This window comes from Rhea americana, unplaced genomic scaffold (genome assembly GCF_003343005.1).
Source record: "Rhea americana isolate MKP2758 unplaced genomic scaffold, rheAme1 scaffold_81, whole genome shotgun sequence".
Lineage (NCBI taxonomy): Eukaryota > Metazoa > Chordata > Aves > Rheiformes > Rheidae > Rhea > Rhea americana.
In genome coordinates, this window is record NW_028186990.1 from 2,869,573 (window position 1) to 2,892,562 (window position 22,990).

At 35.8% G+C, this 22,990-nt stretch overlaps 1 protein-coding gene across 1 annotated transcript in view; it reads left to right on the forward strand.

The window, feature by feature from the left end:
- DCAF6 (DDB1 and CUL4 associated factor 6) overlaps window positions 1–22,990 on the forward strand; it is a gene marked incomplete at its 5' end in the record, with an annotated part of 74,471 nt that overhangs the window by 24,902 nt on the left and 26,579 nt on the right. Inside the window, 4 exons of the mRNA XM_085323053.1 lie at window positions 62–307; window positions 5,756–5,923; window positions 12,651–12,710; window positions 20,774–20,879. Coding sequence (XP_085179179.1) covers window positions 62–307; window positions 5,756–5,923; window positions 12,651–12,710; window positions 20,774–20,879 — 580 coding nt within the window. The remainder of the gene's footprint in view (window positions 1–61; window positions 308–5,755; window positions 5,924–12,650; window positions 12,711–20,773; window positions 20,880–22,990) is intronic.

Below are 22,990 nucleotides of genomic sequence, written 5' to 3' on the forward strand. Positions count from 1 at the left end.
ATCTTTAGAGACAGAGTGAATTTACCTTTGAGTTCATGTTTTCCTTGCTTTTCAATCAAAGGTGGGACTAATCGGCCAGATGCTCCTGCTAACAATAATGTGGGAGCTAGCACAGAATCAGAAACTGCAATGGAAGTAGATGGTTCGGAACAAGTTCCATCATCTTCATCTTCTACAATGTCAGCCCAAGCTCCRTCAACATCATCTTCAACAGAGAGTCCCCCTTCAACTTCATTATTGTCCTCTCCTGATAATGAACAAAGGCCTTCTTTAGGGGCCTCAGCTCAACCTGTGCTCCATCAGTCTGGTGAGAAGAAACATATCTTGTGTTGTTATTTATAAAAAATGCTTTGAATAAGGAAAGAGTGTATTTTAATATATTTTGGGTAACTGATGTAAATCTAGTTTCTCTCTTGCATATCTGTGATGAGACTAGGCATTTAATACTTACTAAGCAAGCGCAGCTGTGGTTTTCAAAAAAAAAAAAAAAACGAACCTCGACTGTACACAGTTGTATGAAAAAGAAATCTCAAAGGGAATAATCAATCTTGTCTTTTGAAATGAATATACAGAATTATTGCTTGGATTTTTTTCTAAATATATTGTTTTCTTTGTGGATATAAGTAATGTCATGCCTTCTTCAGTTGTGGTTTGGCTGTAGCAACTTCAGTGCACTGAACAGTATAATCATTAACATTATTTTTTGCTCTCAAAAGTATCTGAATACAGAGGGCTTATCTTGCACTGTATTCTCTCGTATCCATGGTAAATTTTACTGTGAATCGATTTTTAAGTTTGTATGTTGTGAAGAAACTTGTCAGTTTTAAATATGACTTTTATTGGGGAAAATAAGAAAATACACTGCATTTTTAATGTCATTAACTTGTTTGGGTAGGAGTAAAAGAGCACTTTATGCTTTGGCCTGCCTTTTTGCATCATTGTGCAGGAAAAGATGCTAGAGCAGTGAGATTCTTATATAACTCTTTTTATTTTAATGAGTTTTTAGGCCTCATAGTTGTGGGAGAAAAAGCTGATGTGATTTGAAAGCACCTAGAGAGTCTAATTTTGTTATTTTAAAATCTCACAATTTTTGTATAAATTTACCCTTTGTGATAGGCTGATTCTGTTGGTGAAAAAATCAACTTTGAAAAGACGACTGATAGCATCTTCAGACCCTAAATGGATGTACTGCAGTAAAGGAGATGGGGATTTCCCAGGAAAAGGGTGTGCTGTTTAGTGTACTGTGGCTCCTACAGCCGAAAGCCTTGGGACAGATGAGAAATTACTAGATATCTGGTATCTGTTCTATTCTGTTCTTCCCACCTTTTCAAACTTTGCAATTACTCCAATTCTTCTTATTTAGAGAAGATGAACAGTGAGGAAAAGTATGATTGTCCATACAGTCATACTATTTCTAGTAAGTGAATACTGGGAAATTTGTTTAGCACTAGAAACGTTTAGTTCCCTAATGTTTCTGTAACTAGCAGTGTCAGCTGCAATTTCAAGTTTTTCACAACACCCAGAAATAAAAATGATTGTTCTACTCTAATGCAGTATAACTCATTTTAGCAGCCACTGTCCTTGGTACAGACGGATGGTTACTAAATACCACACGTACCATTATCAGCCATTCATTTTGATCTGGGTCTTTTTTAAAGTAGATGGTATGTGCGGAAGCTGGTAGTGGACGGAAGAGTACATCCCATATTATAGGTAGTTGCTGCAAGCTACATCACTGAAACTTTGAGGATTGCACAATGGCAAAGTACTGAAGRGCATATCTGGAATTACAATGTTTTTACTATCTCATCTTTTAAGGAACGAATGCTCGCTTTAACCAACTTCTTTTCTCTGAATCTGTCTGAATTTCTAAGTAAAAGTTTATTGTGCTAGCATGAYGCTGAAGCTATTATTTCTCAATCCTGCTCTTTATTAAGAGCAATTCCCCTTTCCCAGTCTTGCTTCAAATTTCAGAGTCTTTCTTAAAATACATTCAGATTTGAAAGGGATACTTAGAGGAATTGAGGGGGGGTTCTTTTTTGTTTGTTCATTTTTACAGACAGTGAATGCTTTATCATTTACTGTATAATGTTTGGTATGTTCTTTGACTTCACCTAAGCAGGGTGTCAGATTGAAAACAAGTGAAAAACAAGTAGCATGGACAAATTCAGAGAGWGTTGAAACAGAGAAGGAGCAGGTGGTGATGGAAGAGCAGTAGCAGTGGAGTTATGGGTCGGTGGACTTGAATGCGAATTTGCATTTGGTTGCATTTAGAGGTGAATAAAACTTACTGCTTTTTTGTTTAGGGAGTAGTGACTTACTGACTCGGTAGCATAACTTAAATTTCTGAAATAGTTGTTTGAACAAAACTGCCTCCCTGCTGGAATTTAAAACCATCTTAAGGAAAGTTAAAATAATGTTTAGACAGTAGATGGTACCTGTTTATAGTTGCGATGTTGTCGTCTTATAAAAGATTTTAGTATCTGCCAAATAACTGAGATATTTTACCTATTATTCAAGTTATCCTTCAGTACTTTGTTTATGTGTCTGAGCTACAGTAGAGAGCAAATTGAAGAAGGTAGATGGTAAGCTTGTTACTGAAGACATAGGAAAGTTTCCTACAGAACAGAATTAGACAGAAGATTTTCAAATAAAGGGGAAAATGTTCTGGAAAAAATGAAGATAAGAGCTTGTTTCTATGCTGAGATTAACACTTGATTTACAGATAAAAGCTGCAGGAATGGAGAGAGAGCTGTTAAGAATGAAAAGCCAGAAATCAGTCAAGAGGAACCACAGGAAATGTAAAGGGGAGAAAAAATAAAATGATAYGTAGGTGGAAATGAGATTATAAATTTGTTGGTTATGAAGGTGAGAAACTGAGGCAAGGATTTAAAGTGAAATGATATAGTTTGGGGGTGATAGGAGGGGGAAAGAGACAGTAGGAGTGGCATTTTAAACAAAATGGTGTTGAGTAGGAAGACCAAATTGAGGTTTATTGTAAAAGATGGGTGTCTATGRAAGCATTTGAAAATGGAAGAAGAAAAGCCAGATGCTTTAGTACATCATTTGGTTTAAAGTGGTGGCAGTTGCTGATTTGAACAGAGTAGCAAAGTGTTAGCAAACGAGGAATCCCTATGTTTTGGGGTAAAGGACTTTTGTAGAATTATGTAGTCTTACATAGAATTGGAGTGTGAATTGGAGCATAAAGAAGAATGGATCAGTCTTGGAAACAGCTTTTCCTAAGTCAATTCTTTGTACTGAATGCAGGCTCTGGCAGGAATCTTCCCCTTGAAAAAAATAATTGCACGTATGCATTATGATTCAAATATATTATTGGTATGGTCTTCCAGAAAATCTGCTGTTTTGGTGAGCTTTTGACCTTCTAGATCTGAATTACTTCATCTTGTAATGTTTTAAAAACATACATGTTCAGAAACCAGCCAGTGCAAAAATGGTTGGGTGCTAGAGCTTGTTGGACAATTTTTTTTCCTTTGAATGTTGCAGATTTTGCAAACATTTGAGTAAGTTGCAAATTATCAACAAGGTCAGTTCAGTGAGACAAATCKCAAGAGCTGGTTCTTGTCAGTATGCTTAAATCAAACTTTTCTATAAGGAAAAAGTATAATGGTTGAATAATGCTTGTCACTAAGGGAAAAAAATGACTATTGTTTCACCTTGCTTATTTCATTCAGTGGAAACCATTTAAATCAGTTTTTACACTACTTTTAAGGTACTGTGGTTTTAACTTGCTAATATACTTAAGATTTTAATACAGCATAGAATTCGAGACACACGTTGGTACTAATYTGGGGGGAGAGGAAGTTGACTAATTAGGACAAAGCTTAGTCTAAATGTGTGTCCTGAATTAAGTTAACCTAACTTTTCAATTTTGAATGGGAAAGTGGCAATAAATTTTTTTTCCCCTTTTTTCATTCCCCCTCCTCCCTATTTTTCTTCTCTCAGTCCATTTGCTGGCAAAATAAACATTTGCTTAGAGGTTCTGCAGCATGTTAAAAGATGTAATTGAACCTATTCAGGATGGTTAGTTATTTCTTTAAAATATGAGGTGTAGTTCTTGTTATGACTTAAATTGTAACTGTCTCTAGAATGAGTAGAACTGAGTCAGTAACACATGCTGAAAACTGCAATTTTTGAATACCATCAAAATGTATTTGAAAGCATTTTCTGGTCTTTCTGGAGATTGARTTTCCATGAATATTCATGGCATATGAAAACTATTCATAGCAAGTCTCTCTTGTGCCAGTTTCATTTTAGGAGGTGATCTTCTCCTTTTTGTTACACTTTTTCAACAGTTAACTGGCACAATATATTTTCCAAAGCTGGTATTAAATTGAAGAGGTAGAACTCAAGACTCTCAGATCTTAATAGATGCCTGCCACTGATTTGTCGAGTGATTAGATTACATCTTTGGGTTTGTTTCTCTTTATGCAACAAAATTTAAAATGTGCTTCCCTCACTGAGTGAATAAGCATTACAGAGTGTTTGTAAAGCTTCTGCTTGGCTATAAGATGAGACCTGAATGTCAGGTTCTCTAGTATTTTAACATTTTATAGTGCTGAGGGTTTTTTTTTTTCATTGCAGATTTCCTCATGCCTACAAAATACTCTGAAGTACTTGATGTAAATACTTTCAGGGTAGGTCTAGGTTAGCAATTTATAGCAAAACTAGCTAGTCTTTGATGTGAATATTTGAGTATGAATCAGCTTCTCTACCATACCATAGTTATAGATGAGAARAGTCCAGCAGTGGTTCAGATCAATGTTGTGCTTCAGCACTGTGAAATAATTAAGACACAGTCTCTGTGTCTTTAAAGAGAAGCACTTGCTATACAGCACTTCTTATAAGTGGAGGAAATCTGCAAAGAGCATGGAAAGAGTGAAAAATTACTTACATTCCGGGTTTTATAGTAGTTTGCAAAAACTACTGTTAATCAGAAAATGAACTAATACATGGAGAAAAATATATAACTCACAAATGAATAAAGAGAAAGTAATGAAAACAGTTAAGTCACTAAAGATGTATCTGAAAGAATAATCTGTTAATAGTCAAACCTTTATGGTCCATTAAATTACTTTCTGCATAGATCCATGTAACAGTGTTTTCAAACTTAGGATCCTCATCCATTTGGGAATGTATGGAATAAAAATTGAGTTAATGGTAAAATGTATTGTTTTTGTTAGATACTATTAGACACAGGTTTCTTTTTGTCAAAGTTGTATTAAAATGGCTTTTCACTCAAAGTTATGAAATGAGAGATTTTGAAAATTTACCTATTTAGACCAAGATTATTGGTGTCAGTGTTACATCACGAGTGTTCTGATTTTTTTCCACATGCTAGTAACTGGTAAATATATATTTATGTTGTTTGTTTTTATTTTAAATCAACTAGGATCTTTTTATCAACCAGGATATTTTTAAATAATATTTTCTTAAATGATTTAAGTGTTGAAGATGGGGAGAGGTGTGCATTGCATGCAATGAATCCTGAACTTTTAACTCCTATGATTCAAGTATTTAGGAAGAGAAWAGCAATTTAAGTATTTTATTTTAATTTTATAATTTCTAGATGCCAGTAATCTGATTTATGAAGTATTTATTGCTTTAATTAGTATCCGTTTCTTCTCTTGTTGGTCACTTTTCTTTCCCCCTACATTCTTTATATTGTATGTTTTATGCCTCTTCCTTTTACAAACTTTTTTTTCTTTTTTTTCTTCTTTTTTTCCCCCATTGTCAGAGTTAATGGGACCTGAGTTAGCTATAATCCGTAGGGGTCTGCAGCGGCTGAGGCTTAAGAAGGCCGAACAACAGAGACAGCGAGAGCTAGCTGAGGGTTCAGCACCACAGTCCTCCACCTCTGATCAGTCTTCCTCTAAGGGCTCCTCACAGGACCCTCAGACATCAGGTTGTCATTTGTCAAGGTTTCTTAAGCAGCTAATGTAGTTATAGTTTGTGCTGCTGTTGTTTGCTGAGATGCTTCTCTTCTGGAACAAGATAGTTAATGCATTTGCTGCTTGTCTTACCTTGCATGTGGTGGTGTTTATCATCACATGGTTAGGGAAAGAGTAATAATTAAATCTTTTGTTTATCTAACATGTTTGAATTATGTAGTTAAATTGATACTATATGGAGAAAGCTTCCTAGGTGCACATTCTCAGGTATGTGCAATATTTATTAAAGCAGTTAAGTAAGAAATTGCTGTGTTTTGAATAGAGCAATGTACTTACACACTTGAAATTGCAGTTTGGTGTTATTTGTGTGTCATAACCACATTTGAGACTCAGCCTTGGTTTAGCCTATGTTTTAAATCAGGGTAACAATTCATTAAAAACAGAATTTTGGCACTCCTACTATGATTTTTACAGTTAGTATAGTGAAAATATTTGTAGTAAACCAAAATCTCTAGATATACAGTCTTTTTTTTTTTTTGTAAACAGAATGATTTTTTTTCCACTTCTTCATCCTTTTTCTCTTGTCTTATCGAGGTTTAAAATTATGATAAGAAAGCCYTGCAGATCTTTATTACAGGAAAGAGGTTTTTGGGAAAGTTGAAAGTTAGGATGGAAGCATGCATATGAATACATGAACAGAGAGGTAAGCCCTAAGGTATTAACTTGAAGTAAACTTTGTCACGGCACCCAAGTAGCAATGAGTGGGCTGCTCATTGAAAGTGAGCAAGCTGCAAGGCTTATGCCAAAAAGCAAATATTCAGAAGGGTGACACATCTAGCTCTGTTTCTTCTATGGATAAATTTTGCCATAATTGTGGTGAGGCTAAATTGCTTTTGAGGATTGTGTCATTCACAGCTTGGTCTGCTATGATTTAATCTCTTCATTTATATAGAACCTTATAAAACAATTTGTGTTTTAAAACACAGTGGCTAGTGCTTCAGTTACAATATCGAGCTACTGACTTTTGAATAATTTTTTACATTAAGACGTTTTTCAAAGATTTTTGCAAAACTTCTAATCCTAATGATGGCCATGACAGGTGCCTATTCACCTGTGGGAACAGAACAAGAAAAACAAATGATAGGAATGTTCTTACAGGTGRGTGCAGGAACTCTTAGCTGTTCCTGCCAGGAAAAGCCTGATAGAAAACTTTTTTAATTTTGTTATTAAAAACCCAACAGTACTTTTTCAGCAAACTGAAAATGATGGCATATTAAGCTCAAAAGATAAGTATTAGAGGCAAAACCCTAGCTAATGCTTACAGTGTTGGTCAATAGGTCTTGATGTTCTTCCATTTTTCTTTTGGATTGACTTTTTTAAAAAATAAGAAGCTGAACTAAATTGTTTCCTCTTGAAACTTTGAATTCAGATTGAAAAAATCTGTAGAATTCTCAGCTGGAAGTATATCTGTAGATATTTTATTATTTCACTGAGGTATGTGTTGGTCTGGGTTTCACTTGGTACTGTCTCACTCATCTATTTTCTTTGTGCCCCTTCAAGGATGCATTATAATTCTTTACTACTAGTTGATTCTTGTCACTGTATCATAGGATCCCCACTAACACAGGTGTGAAGAGGAAGCTTTAATTGTTTTGACTAGGAGTCAGATCCCATCTCTGCCTCTCAGAATTCTTAGTTGCCATATGTTTTGAATTTTAAGAGAATTGAAAGGAAGGTCTGGCTGTTTTGCCCCTCTGTGGGGTCACCGGGGAGCCATAGAACACACAGGTAGCCTTGGGAGAAACTGATCTTCAAATATTTACTTCATGTGATGACAATGAATTTCCAATTTTAACCATTCTACTTAGTAAATAATAGCTTTAAAAGAGGGATTTTCTTAGCACTATGGAAACATTTATTTCTGGGGGTGGGGGATGAAGGGGGAAGGCATCAGTTTTGCTAAGTCACCTCCAATTCGTTAGGCTGTGTATCTTTTTGCTGTGTGGCTTGATTGGTAGAATTTGTTAACTTCAGCATTATAGACAATGGAAGATTTAATTATGTAAATCTGATTCATCATTTGAATGTGTTCAGTCAAATTTAATCTTTATTTTTCTTAAGTAGTGTAAAATGGTAAGGGATAGATCTTAAAAGTGAAGCCTCTCAGAAAGTCAGAGTACCTTGGCACTCATTTGTCCTGTTCTTGTTTCAGAATAATTATGTAAGTCAAGCTCACAGTATTTAATGATAGCTCTCTTTTTTCCCTTCCTTCAGTTTTACTGAGTAATAGATTGTATGCGTATTTATGTGCAGTCTGAAGAAAACTTTCATCCACATGTGAAATAACAGGAAGTTGTATACCCTCCGTGTTATAGGAAAGCTATATGCTGTAATGTTCAGTCATTTATTCCTCAAAGAATTTGATCAGATTCAAAGATTACATGATAGCTGTTCCTTTTACCTGTATGGGTAAATTCAAGAAATTTCTGTTGTGCTTCATTAGCTTCTTTCATTGTATTCCTCCTTCCGCAGTGTGGAGGAAACAAATAAAACCTTTTTTTCTACTTGAGGAGTCCCAAGATATCTTTCCATTGTCTATTTACTTCTCAAGGCTTCTGGGCTCTGGACATACAAGTGGATATATTTTTATATTGTAATCTATTTGCTCTCTTYTTTTGGTATGAATTACATTATTTTGTTCCTTTTTTCTAATCTTGTGAGATTTATTTTTTGAAGATGTGTATGAGTAATCTATTTCCTTGGAAAGCTGGAGCTGCAGATTTCTAGTCTTTCTTGCTTCTAGATAGTCGTTTTGTATCATTGTGGTAAATTGGCATTTCAGAAATGTGGTAGTAGAAAAAAGTATTGGTAGTTTTGTTTTTTTAACAATAAATTCCCATGTAGACACAATTTCTCTACCTTTTTCATGCAAGGTTGCATTTGATGCTCTGCCTTTAGGCAGGTGTGTGATTTTCAGGCATATTAGTATAGTTGTTATTTTCCTAATGAAAATTACACCCTAAAGTAAGTCTGCTGCCATATGAAAAGAAGTTGCAGGTTCTGTTTGGCCCAGGGCTGCAGGTTCTTGATCCCTGCTCTACTAAAACTTGCATAATTTATGTTTGCAATTTTCTTGCAAAGTCAATGTGAGATTAAGGTCATTTCTTCTACCTTCTTAGTCTCTGTCTTTGCAATTAGAGAAGTTCAGTTGTTGTACTTATGGAGGTGGGGCGGGAGGGGAATACTTCACACATTTAAGAAATTACTGGCAGAAAATGTTGTTTACTGRTTTGATAAAGAAGATTGCCATACTGTTAAGTTGTATGGTAGTTATTTTGTCTCATTCTAGCATAAGGACTTGTAATAGTTAAATGAAGAATTGCAAGCTGAGTCTGTAATAATTAACCTTGGCTATTTGGAAAATTGTGGTCAAAACTTTACTCTGCTGTTGAATACCAAAGTGAGTTAACTAAGTAATCATTGATAGTGAACTGATAAAACATTAGGAAAAATATCCTACATCCTCAGATGGCAGAGAGTCTTTGTTTTATCTGGTATCTCTTCTGAAGTGTTGTGTAAATTTGGCAGTATTTCAAAAGCAGAATATGCCATCTGTATGAGGCCTGTCTTATCTTCAGGTCTTCCTTTAGGTATTGAACAGGTTTAGAGTTTTTGGTCCCGTAAGAAAAGTAGCCATATTTTTTACTTACAGGACTGTGGTAAGTTTTTATTGTTTACTTTCTCCAACAAATTCTAGTTATGACTTACATTTTTGGGAGACTTCATAACATTTAGATCCTATGCAGTATTTAAACAACAACCTATATTTACTATATAAAAACTACAAGGAAAGTAAACCTTTATAACTTACTGTTACGGCTATTCTGCCCAGTGATGATACGCCATGTATTTATCACCATAAGCCAGAAATGTGTCATAAACTGAAGCAAGGGTTAGAGATCTGCACTTCTCTTTTTAAGAACTTTAAGTGACTAGAATACCACTTGAGAAGTAACAGAAGCATGAAGCAGTTGATCTTGTAGTTATATATAAAGGAAAAAAAAAGTAAATCTTGGAGTGATAATAGAAAAAGAAACAGGATTTTGACACACAAAAAWGTTAAAGCAGGGTTATAGATTAGTGTGTACCAGGGCTTCCTCTGTAATTATCTGTGTCCATAATGTTACCTGCAAAAATAGGAAGGAATAACTTGAAACCCCCCCCCCTTTTTTTTGAGGGAAAAAGTACTTTGATTTAGGCTGCTTATGCAGTGGAATAAAGATATGTACATGTGTCTACTGACAGATACTGTAGACCCTGTGATGCATGTTAACTTGTCTCTCTTTTTTAACTTAATTTTGTCAAAGGTCTGTAGAGTCTTTAAAGCTGAACTAATTGAATCTTAATTCATTCCAAGTGAGACATGTTCACAGAATTGTAAGAAAACATCAAATTAGTAGTGAGATTTGGGGGGACATTTAAGCCCACGTAAGCTTGGATGCTTACCTGGAAAAATTTTCATTTTCACTTTCTGTGACTGAATGATGCAAATGGTAAAATATACCTGCATTCTTTACTCMCTGTTGTATAACTTGAGGTTTTAATAAAATATAGAAAGGCTGGTAAGTGTACTAAATGTGATTTTTTAATATTTATTTTCAAAATACATTTGTTCAGTCGTATTCCTTCTGTTCATCTTGGCCTGAATTAAAGAGCTGATGAGATTACCTTTTCCAGCCAAATAAAATGTTTGGGCAGCATTCTTAATTATTTGCCTTTTTAAAAGGACATATAAGCATACAGAAGAATTGCACTGTGGAACAGTGCTGGACTGAACAGTCGTCTTGGCTTGCCACACACGACAGCCTGTCCATTTGCTGCTTTTGAACACAAGTTAATCCCAATTATGGGCTCGTAGCTGCGAATCAGTGATCAAAGCCAGCCTGCCCTTGATGGAGAGGGGCACACCAATTCCTGTGCTGAGTAAACTGGAATATAAGTAAGAGGTTTTATGATTTGATGATGWTGTATCTCCACACCAGCTTTTTATCATCTGAATTATGGTCTTGAAAAATGGATTAGCACTCCACTGAAAATATTGTGTATGTAAATATCTCTCTGCTAACTTAGAAACAATGTGTAAAATACACCTCAGTTTTGGAAAGTGAAATATATTAAAGTTTTATTCTTTCATAGTTAAGAGCTAAGTCCCATCTAAATCTAGAAGAAAAATTCCTTGGTCTGGCTTAGGTGCATTTGGTACAAGGCATAGGCAGAGCAAAACAAAAATAAAGATATCCTAAGGCCGACTTTATGTTCTGCAGTTATGGAAATAAACTATACGAGTCCAGTCTCTAAAACAGGCAGACCTCCAGAGCACACTGTGAGTGCCTCAGACTCCTTAAGTCTCTGTTCTTCGCTGCTTCTCCATTCTCCAGAATGCTAGGTATCAGTGTAATGAAGGAAGAATCTGTACATCTTGCTAGGACTGAAATATTTGAGGCTTTATCTTTAAATCAGCTTTGTCAATTTAGCAGACTTTACAGCTGTACTATGAAATAGGTCATTCTGATGACTCTGGCCCAAACTTCAAAATGAATTACCTGTAAGAGAGAGAATGTATTATTCCATTGCTTTCCCTATACCAGATTTAAATTTAYCATATTTGGTTTCTTTTTGCGTGCTGTCATGCTTGCTGACTGTGACTCTGTGTGTAATGCAGGATATTAAACCTCTTCAGCTTAGCGTGAATTTGTTTACAGCAGAAGATTAAGAAATGGAACCAAGAAGTGATAGCCTAGCAAATACTATGTTTAAAATAATTTATGTACGTCAGCTAGTATTAAGATAATATGGAAACAGTACTGATCTTCAGAGATGATAAGGGAAATAGACTTCACGGAAGATACTGAGCATTGCATCTGTAATTTGTGTGCACAGGGAATGCATTGCTGATGATAATTATTAATTAGTAGTGTCCAATGGAATAATGCACTTAACTGCTGTTGTTTTCAATTGTTCTGTGACTAAATGAGAATCTATATAAGACTGACTGGTGTGATACTGTGATAAAGTCATAGAGACACATTCATGGTCATCAGATGCTACAGAGGTATAGCATCTAAGAATGCAGAACTTTTGAACTGCCATATGAGTGGGATGTACTTTGATGTATTAACATTACAACAGCAGTCTGTGTACTGCTATAGCTCATGCTCACTCTCATATTTTACATTTTATGCTCATAGGTATAAATATTGAATATTTTAAGCCAAAACTGAAGATACTSTTATACTTTTGAGTATTTTATGTTGAATATTTTGAAGTTCATGTTTAGTACATTGTTTGAAATACTGTATTGTGTGATAGTTGGACCAAGGGCTTTTTGGGAGTCTTGACTCTTCAGTGTTCTTCCTGACACGTTAGAAATTTGAAGTACATGGTAAAATCCTTTGTAATGGATAGTTATTTWAAATATCAAACGTCAGCATAGTTTCAGTTAAATTCATAATTCAGTTAAATGATTGCCTAAAGGAATACATAATGGTTTGAAACAAATGGCTTTGCATCTATCATGCCTAGAGAATACAGTATGGCTGGCTGCTCAGAAAACAACCAAAGCTTCCTTATGTTGCTGCTTTTTTATTCTTATTTTTTATTTTAAGCTAATATTTGATCGTGACATTGCTGTGCAGTTCTCTGCTGCTTATATTTTAAGTTGAAATCTCATTTTTGTTTCAGATTCTCCTTCTTCTGTGGTTAACAAACAGCTTGGATCCATGTCACTTGATGAGCAACAGGGTGCGTGTGACAGGAAATGCGCTATACCCAGCCATAGTTGATTGCAATGCTTTCTTTAAAAAAATGCTTTTCATGATGATAAACAGTTTAAAATGCTGTTCATCTGCATAAAGCACAATTCCGTAAGCAGATCTGCTGGAAACTCATTAATTATTTAATTCTCAGTAATAGTAACAGAGTAAGGTTAATTATTAATTGTTTTCAAAAGCCATCCTATGCTCAATTCTTAATGCTTTAATGTATATACAATACTCCCTATTGATGTACTCTACAGAAACTTAATGGTGTGCTTTTTTTTCCTTTCTAATTCAAGATGGAATTAATTCTTCAAACATTCTTTTTCTGGAATTTTTTTCCTGGGATCAAAGAGCAAATATAATCATCAAAGTAACTTTTAATCTTACAAAGCCCAAGAATTTTTTTTTTTAGGAAGATATGCAGATTTGTTATACTTGCACAGTCAGAATAACTCAAGTGCACCTATATGCACCTAGGTGCAATAGCTTCATCATCATCCCTCTGTAATCAGTTGTTCTATRCCCTTTTTGCTAAACCAATTCTAGTGTTTCACTTTACCTGCTGTAAGGGCTGGTGATAGAAGAAAAGCTAGTGAGCAGCAGGCTGCCCATTATCCATCGGTCTTCAAATTGTAAGCAGTGAAATGGACCACACATGACCCTATTAAAATTGAATGAATCTCATCTTTAGTGAATATTTATGCCTGAATAATTAATGAATAAGGGAGAGTAATTTTAAAATAGATTTCCATACACTCTGCGTTATGTTGACTTACATATTAAAGTCTCAGCAAGTCTGAAAAAGATCTAGTTGTTCTGTCATGTTTCAGATTCTAAACTAGAATGCTGTTTTGAAATCTCATTTCTCAAAAACATTCCTTTTGGCAACTGATGAGATATGGTTTATTTTAGGATGCCAGRACATTGGTAAAAATCAAGCTGTGTTTTTATATTGACAAAAATGTTTTTTATGTAATTATATTTTGTGATGAAAATAGCCTTAAATCTTGACATGTAAATTTGCTAATTATTCATAATTTAGTAGTCTGTATAATTCCATTATTCAAGCTTAGCTGGAAAATGACTTGCTCATTAATTTGTGGCCAAGCTATGCTTTCTATTATGAACTCCTTGAAGTAAAGCATTATTTGATGAGAGCAGAATAAAGTACAATTAGCATATAAAGTTCATATACTTATTGGAGTTCTTATAACTGCATAATTTTGGATAATTGATAAATAGTTTGTTTGCTGAACTTGTCAATTAAATGCATGTGACAGCAGCAATAAAAGCAGAAGTTGTTGATTCCAGAAATCTTGCTCATTCCTCTTCAGGCAGGCAGGGTCATTTGTCTTGAAAATTGGTTCATATTTTACTACAGTTAAGCACACAGTTCTAGTAGACATTTTGGGAGGGGGGAGATCAGTTTTATTTTTCCTTTTTTTACACTAGGAAATTGATTGAACTAATATGAAGAGGCTTCTTGTAAGAGCACTTTGGATTTGATTACTTTGAATGTGTTAAAGCAGTGTTTTTCTATTGTGATTTTAACAATCACCTGAACAGACAGAGTTTTAAGTTGGTAGAGGAGAAATCTGGAAAAGTAGGTAATTTATTAGATCTGTCTTATCCAAATGATAAGCAGAAAAATTTACTTGCTGTGATGCAGTTTAGATTTTTTTTTTTTTTTGAAGTTAAATTGCTGGTTTTGCTTGCTATTTGAACAGAAAACTCAAAAGAAGTACAAGTAGCTAATAAAAGAAGTTGTATCAGTTATTATATATAAATGCTTTTTCTTTCTTATTCCCTCTCTTAATTCAGTACTGAACCAGCTGGCTTTCTATTGTGCCAGTCTGGCATTTATGTTTTAAGACTGCTTCTGTGCTTAAAGATTTTAAGATACTTATTACACATGTAAATTTATAATTCTGGGATTCTGACACTCCAGCAGTCGTCATCCTCTGTAAAAATGGATTTCCAGTGGGATAAATGATCTACACAGGATACTTTGTTTGACTGTAATTTAATTATGCAGAGAGGCTGTAAGATTTGTTTCAGTGTAAAGGCAGTGTTACGGCTTTAAGATACTGCTGGGATGGTGACGATCAAAGAGGGAACCTGAAGCCRAAGGAGTAACTTGGTAACTTTAAGTTGTAAATGTGTGTTTGCATCCCATATCATCTTAAGGCTTCTTCTTACACACACAGAGGCCACACTGAGCATTAATAGTTTTAGATAGCTGCAAGTTAGTGTGATGGTTCAATAATCCCTCATGGGAATGTCTGTGTCAGGTCATTCAGTGCCACATTATAGATACTTGAGCTAGCTCTGAACAAGATGGTATTTCAACTGTAGAGTCGTGCATATACAAATACCTTAAGTCCTGGAGACTGCCTTGGCATGTGTTGTGTCCCAGCTAATTAGCTTCACCTCCCAGCAAGACTAACTGGCTTGGTCATATAGTGCTTTCCAGATCTATGGTGAGTTCAGCAGATACAAGCTTAAGAATTTCAGAACTGTGCTCCGTGGTATAGCACAGTATGTTCTTTGCTGCCTCCTTCTGTAAAGTGCAGTCCAACCTGTAATTATTATGGGAATCATCTGGACAAAGAAATTACATGCCTTGGACTATGGATTAGGCAGGTCTGAAGATTTATTTGATTTTCAGTCTGCCCTTAGCAGATTTCATTGTGTCCTTTGCTGACTGATATCAATGTAACACTGTTTACTCAGTCAGTGTTTATCACTATATAAAGGAATCTCCACCATTACTCCCTAAGTCAGCTGCTTCTGATGATTTTTCATGTGTTGAGAATTCATGCAGAATTCCTATTTTCTGAAATACACTATTTTTTTTCCTCCTTGTATCTTTTTTTCCCTGCCTTTAGAAGATTACTGTTTTTTTTCCCACCCAGAAATACATCTGCAGAATATACAAAACTGTTTGGGTTGGTTGGTTTTTATGAGGAGATATACTTAATGCTGGATGGAAATTATTTTGGAAGCCTTTTTCAGGAAAAGCCATCCATTCTCTTCACTGTTAACTATCTGTCAACTGATCAGTGACAAGAGCAGCATTTGTGATATGGGAAACTAGCTTCAAGCTCCTTGCAATGCTAGTAAATCCTAACTAAATAATAAAATCTGTAAACATATCTTTGTGCTCTTAAGGCTTCATAGTTAGGAGCCCCACTGTCTGTGAAGTTACACTGGCAGAGGTTCATTTGCTAAGGGAAGAAAGTGCAGGCTTTTTGTTTGTTTTCCCAGTTTCTCCATTTAAAAGATCATGAAAGAAAACTTTTCATCAGGTATAAGGTACCTTCCTCCTGTAAGCACCTCAAGAGTGGACTCTTTCATAGGAATGTGTGTTCTAGAACAAGGTTGCATATAAACTGAGTGTAAGTAATTGATAGTATCCTTGTAATATGGATGGCTGTAAAATCTAGGTAAAGCTCCAAGATATTTTTGAGGAATTTGGAGAAGATTTTAGTAGGATGTTGATCTGTTGCTCTCTTTTTGAGCAGTCATCATCTTGCTCATTAGATCTCATGAGTAGGTTGATAGTTTTGGCCATAGCTCTACATTTAATCACAGAACATGTACAACTTTCTCTCTTCTTCCCTCTAGTGTTATATCAAAGTGAATTAGATTTCACCTGTAGGGACAAACTTAGGAATGAGTGGGACCAGTGCTTTCCTCTGATCCATTCAGCCTTTGGTAATCACATTGTTTTTCCTGAAAATAAGAGTTTATGATTACTGAATTTTACATGGTTTCTCTAAAATGGTATTCAGTTATGTGCTAGGCAAAGCTTTTTAGCTCTTTTTCAGAGGCACTCATTTAGTTTTCATTAGCAGTGTAAGTTTAATATAAACTAGTGAACTACACAAATAATTCTGTGCAACTTATTACCAGATTCTTGTCTCGACTGCCTTTTATAGTTTCCTATTAGTATCAATTTCATAACTTAAAGCTAGATTAAAGAAGAAACTAATGCTATCCAATTGTAGTCCATGTTATGGTAGATTTAAGTAAAAGTTATTATATAACATAGTTGAGTAGCTGTCTCAGAAATCTATAAAAATAATTTCTCACAGTTAGTGCCCTCATGGGATATACTTAAAGCACTTCTTTCAACTTTGTGAGTCTGAATAAATACAAACATCACTTCAACACCAACTGAAGTCAGGTGACAGTTTTTTTTTTTTTTAATATCCTAGTTTAGTTTTGCAATATTGAGATTCTAAGACAGGAAAGCACTGTTACAATAATGTGAGCTGAGCTTTAATAACACAAGCCATGCAGTTAGATTCATTTCAGTGTAKTGATTTCTTAGGTTACTTGGTTGGTCAATAATGCTGACTAGTTTCATGCTAAAGCAAATACTGCATAGCAGTATCAGGTTATAGTATTGTTAGCGCTGTACAAATCATCTTTCTTCACCTGTGTTCACAGAATAGTTGAGGTTATAAGGAACCTTTAAAGATCACCTAGTCTAATACTTTGCTCAAGCAGGGTCATCCAGAGCATGTTGCCCAGGACCACATCCAGACAGCATTTGAATATCTCCAAGGATGGAGCCTCCACAACCTCTCTGGGCAACCTGTTCTGGTGGTCAGTCACCCTCACAGAAAAAAAGTTTTTCCTTGTATTCAGATGGAGCTTCTTGTGTTTTGGTTTGTACCCGTTGCCTCTTGTCCTGTCCCTGGGCACCTCTTTATACCTTCAGATATTTATGCACATTGATAAGATCACCCCTCTGCCTTCTCTTCTTGAGGCTGAACAGTCTCAGCTCTCTTAGCCTTCTCTCATGTGGGTTGCTCCAGTCCCTTAATCATTTTGGTAGTCCTTTGTTGGGCTTGCTCCAGTGGCTCTGTATACACTGGGGAGCCCAGAACTGGACACACTACTCCAGACTGCCTCACCAGTGCTGTGTAGAGGGTAAGGATAATTTACCTCAATTTGCTGGGTACGTTCTTCCTAACACAGGCTAGGATACCATTGGATGCCTTTGCCATAAGGGCATGTTGTTGGCTCATGGTCAACTTGCTGTCCACTAGGACTCCCAGCTTCTCTCTGCRGAGCTGCTTTCCAGCCAGTCAGCCCCCTGCTTGTACTGGTGCATGGGGTTATTCATCTCTAGGTACAAGACCCTTCATTTGGCTTTGTTGATCTTCATGAGGTTCCTCTCCAGCCTGTCAGGGTCACTCTGAATGGTGGCACAACTGTTTGATGTATCAGCCACTCTTCCCAGTTTTGTATTGTCAGCAAAGTTGCTGAGGAGACACTTTGTCCCTTCTTCCAGGTTATTGATGAATAAATAGAACAGGACTAGACCCAGTACTGACCCCTGGGGGACACTGCTGTCTGCAGGCCTCAGTGCATCACTGAGCACAACCCTCTGTTCAGCCCCTTCTTAATCTATCTCCCTGTCTCCTCATCTGGCCCCTACTTCCTCAAATTGCCTATGAGGATGTTACAGGAGATGGTATCAAAAGCCTTACTGTGATCTGGGTAGACAAGGGTTCCTGAAGCAAAGGTAACTCTATCTTATCTGTTCGTATTAGAGGTAAGCTAAAGAATTTTCCAAGAATGTCCTTTTTTAAGTCTCTTTCTCTCAATGTCTGACTCCTTGTAACAGTACTTGGATGTATTCAGTATTTGTACTTGCTTGAAAAGGTACGCTTAGGCTGTGAACGGATTTGTATACTGAGAGAGACTTGCTGGTGAATTGCCTCAGAAGACAGAATGTGTCAGTTTACTTATGAAAGAAGATAGTGTATCTATTCAGAATACCTAGGCACACCATTATAAAATATTTTCTGAAGTTTGTTTCTTTTCTTACTCAGTTAAATTCAGGAAAAGAAAACTTCACATTTGACCAGTTGTATCTTTGCTCCACTATAATAGGAGCATAACTGTAACCTTTCAGAGAAGCTATGAGCTTTTCTGCGGATGCCAGTTGTATAGAATGTCCGTTGCTTGTGCATCCTCAGGATGATGGTTGTAATTCTCTTTCACAGAATATTTTTTTTCCCCCTCTTACAACTTTTTTAAACGTATAAGTAAAGTTCTTCAGAACAGCTGGTTTCTGCCTTGATACTATGAGTTGGTTTCTGTCCATCAGCAGTTTACAAATATGACCAACCATGGTTAGGTTAAGCGCTGCTGTGCGGATTTGTAGTTCCCACAAATTAATGCTGTTTTATAAATAATAATTCCTGTGGGGATATTTTAGCCATTATTGTTTTAATAATAAGCTTTTATGTGGGGAAGTATGTGTATTTACTTGAATTGAATGTTCCATTTGGTGTTCCTGCAGAGAAATTCTGAAGTTTTTACTTTATTGCATAATAGAGTCAGTATTTAGCCAATGGTGTAATAACTGTTGTAGTTATGGTCAAGTTTCTGTACTCAATAAACCAATGAGAATCTGATATGCTTTTGTCCAAATAGTCATGAAATGAAAAGCCCAGCATTTATGCAAAGCAACACAAGGTCATACGGATCACTTGAGTGGTACCCAAAATTAAAGCAACTCTCTTCCATCTGAATTCTGAGGAAGTGGCACCTCCAAAGTGAGGCTTAATATGATGGTACTTTTCATGAGGTATTGTCCATTGTCACTTGAGCATTAATGGCAATTCTGGCTATGCCAGCTAGATACCATGAATTCTCCTCAAGGGTTGTGAGTAGATGGATTGATGTTACTGAGCAGTTATGTTTTGAAAGAGCCCAATGAACAGTCCTTTAAGCTACTTAGCAGAAGTTCAGCAGAGTTGCTGTGGTTTTCAGTTTGTTTCACTTCTGTTGGTTTCAGTTGTCATACAGTATTGCATTTTGCAAGTAGAAGCATAGAATCAGTAAGGTTGGAAGGAAGATCATCTAGTCCAACCTCCTTGCTCAGCAGGGTCACCTAGAGCATGTTAGACAGGGTTGCATCCAGGCGGGCCTTGAACATCTCCAGAGAAGGAGACTCCATAGCCTCTCTGGGTAACCTGTGCCAGTGCTCCGTCACTCTCACAGGGAAGAAATCCCCTCTCACGGTCAGGCGGAACTTCCTGTGCTTCAGTTTCTGCCCATTGCCTCTTGTCCTGTCACACGGGACAACTGAAAAGAGTTTGTCCCCATCCCCTTGACACCCCCACTTCAGGTACTTATATACATTGGTAAGATCCCCCCTTCAGTYTTCTCTTCCCCAGGCTAAACAGGCCCAGCTCTTGCAGCTGTTCCTCAGAGGGCAGATGCTCCAGCCCTCGAATCATTTTCGTAGCCCTACGTTGGACTCTCTCCAGTAGCTCCATGTCTCTCTTGTCTTGGGGAGCCCAGAACTGGGCACAGCACTCCAGATGAGGCCTCCCCAGGGCTGAGTAGAGGGGCAGGATCACCTCCCTCGACCTGCTGGCAACACTCTTTCCAATGCACAGTACTCCACAACCATCCAACATTTTTATGATATGAAGGATTTTTAACCCTGAATTCTCAGAGCATGAATTTACAGTGATTTTATAACACCTTCTTGACAATTTAAGTCTAAGGGCATTTGTAATTAAGTGGGTTATAAGTAGAAAAAAGAAATAAAGGGGATGATTTTTCTAGATCACTGATTGTGATCTTGTCATCTTTATTGCATGTATTTACTGAGGCAAAAAAGACAGAACACCACTTCTAAAAACACCTTCTATTCTTTATTGATAGTATATTTGCCATGAAAGGAACCTATTCATAATGGATAATACTGTGGGTGCACCTATTTATCTGGCAGTTTTATTTATCTGCTTGTCAAAGGCAGCATATTCCTTCTTTTCTGTTGTAAATGTAAAAAATTTTAGGCCAGCTCTAAAGCACTGCAATGTGTACMTTTGGTGTGTTTATGCTGAAACTTAACTTTTTGCTTGGGCTGTCAATAATGTTAAATAAACATAGTTGTGGTTGTTACTACCATATTTGTTTTTTGTTAGGGCAATTAGAAATATCTTCAGATACGTAACAGTTTTATTTGCATTGTTGATGCCTATTCAAACTTTATCAACTCCATATTTGCAGAGAGTGATAAGCCACGAGCAGGAACGGGTGAACCAGTTTTAAGTCTGCACTACAGCACAGAAGGAACAACTACAAGCACAATAAAACTGGATTTCACTGATGAGTGGTAAGAAGTTACTTTTGTTTTTGAATGGTTATTGATAAGCACTTTTCACTAACACTGGTTTAGCATAGATGCAGATAAATTATTTTCCAAATAGTATATGCCTAGTATACTAGGCATAGTATACTAGTATACTAGTATAGGTATATTTACAATTTAAAGTGACTGTGATCCTTAATGCATTCAGAATAGTCATGCTTTAACATGAAACTTATGCAGGAGTTTCTTATTTGTGGTAGCTATCCTAAATCTTATTTATGCTAACATTAGCAGTATGAAACTTGATGTCATTATCAAATACTTGTGTCACATTAGTATTCACTAATCTTATCTTTATTAAAGCAGAGTACTGTAATGATGGAAAGTTGGCCCAGGTGTTGGAACTTAAATTTTAATTCTCTGCTCCACTGGACTTCCCATACATTACTTAGCAAGTTAGTCTTTCTGTGGTACAGTTCCCCAGTTGTAAAATAGTGAAATTACTATTTCTATGTCTGAGGAGTGTTGATGAATGCATATTTTTAAGATACTGGCTTTGTGGAGTGCTTAGGTATTACAGCAATGACATCCCTTTCAGATAATAAAGAAACACATACTGTCTAACTGGCCTGACTTGTCTTTTATATGGATGTCTATCACTAGAGCATAGTGGGCTCTCCCAAAAAAACCACAGTCCTCACTTTACTTCCTCTGTTTCCTTTGCTTATGTTTTTAAAATTACTGTAAAAGAGAGCAAGTGGTAATGGTTACTGGCATTTGTTTCTGACATGAAAAAATGAATATGTTTAGCTGCTCTTACGTACTGCAGTTGTGGTAATGAAATGCACATTTTGTCCATAACAGTTTGGAAAATGATCTGTGCATTTACATTGACTTTGCCTATATGGATTTGAAATATTGTGACAGTTATGTTAGAGCAATCCCTCTGATTGTATTTTTATTTAGAATCCAAATCTGGCAAGCTTTGAAGAAATCACTTTTGCTGTAAGACTTTTAATTAATTCTGCATTTATTTTTGAGGTAATTTTTGTTTAATGTTTTAGGATAGGTAAATTTCACAAGAGGCACACAACATTAGCAGGTGTCCATTTATTCTTGATGGTATTCTTAATATAGTAAAATATTAGCTGCATGTATCAGAAGACAAATTTTAATCAACAACATTAAAAATTAAAAAAATGAAAAAAGTGAAAAATACCTTCTGAACTTCAAATGTAGTTATTGGTATAAGTGATTCTGAAAATTGAAGATTTGATTGAGTAAATACCTCAAAAACATTATCAAGATTAAGCAGAGTGTATAAGGAATGGAGAGGAGAAATGGATACCCTAATTAAAAAAAGTGTAATTAGGGAAGTGAAAACTATTAAAACTTCTCTAAGACTTTTCAAAGGATATGAAAAGAAATAGAAGAAAGCTCTTCAGTGGTTTAATGAACTGCTGTTTCATCCTGACTACAGTATAAGGAACACATAGAGGAGCCAAAAATTAAATGAATACTTWGCATTAGTTGCCAATCAAGTGGAGGATGTTGATCAAAAGGTCATAGGTACTGAATGCAACTCACTGAAAACAAAACTTGGAAGTTAACTCATGAAAATGAATTAGAGATAATATGCATCTCAATTTTGGATAAAACTGGCATATGGATTTCTGTCTGTATTCTGCAAGTATTTTATTAAATCTCCTAGGCCAAGTGTAGCACCATGTCAATGACAATCAAGTATAACGCCAAAGAAGAATGAAAGATTAAGTTCTGCCATCTTGTAAGAGTCATGGTAGCTATGTCGAAGGCCTTAGGACAGTTCTGAAAGAAGGACATATTACCACGTATAACATAAGCATTTATGTGAGAAATAAAGCCATGTTAAACTTTATGTTATGAAAACTAGAATGTGCATGATTCTGTATGTTTTTTTTTTTCCCAGTGGAATAGTGAGTTCTAGAAACGTGCATGATGTACTAGAGAGAACCTGTCTGGATTTCCAGAAGGTTTTTAATGTTTGGCCACACAGTTTATATATATGTGTGTGTGTGTGTGTRTRTATATATATATATAYAYATATATATATRTGTGTGTGTGTGTATATATATATTTTATATATACATATATAT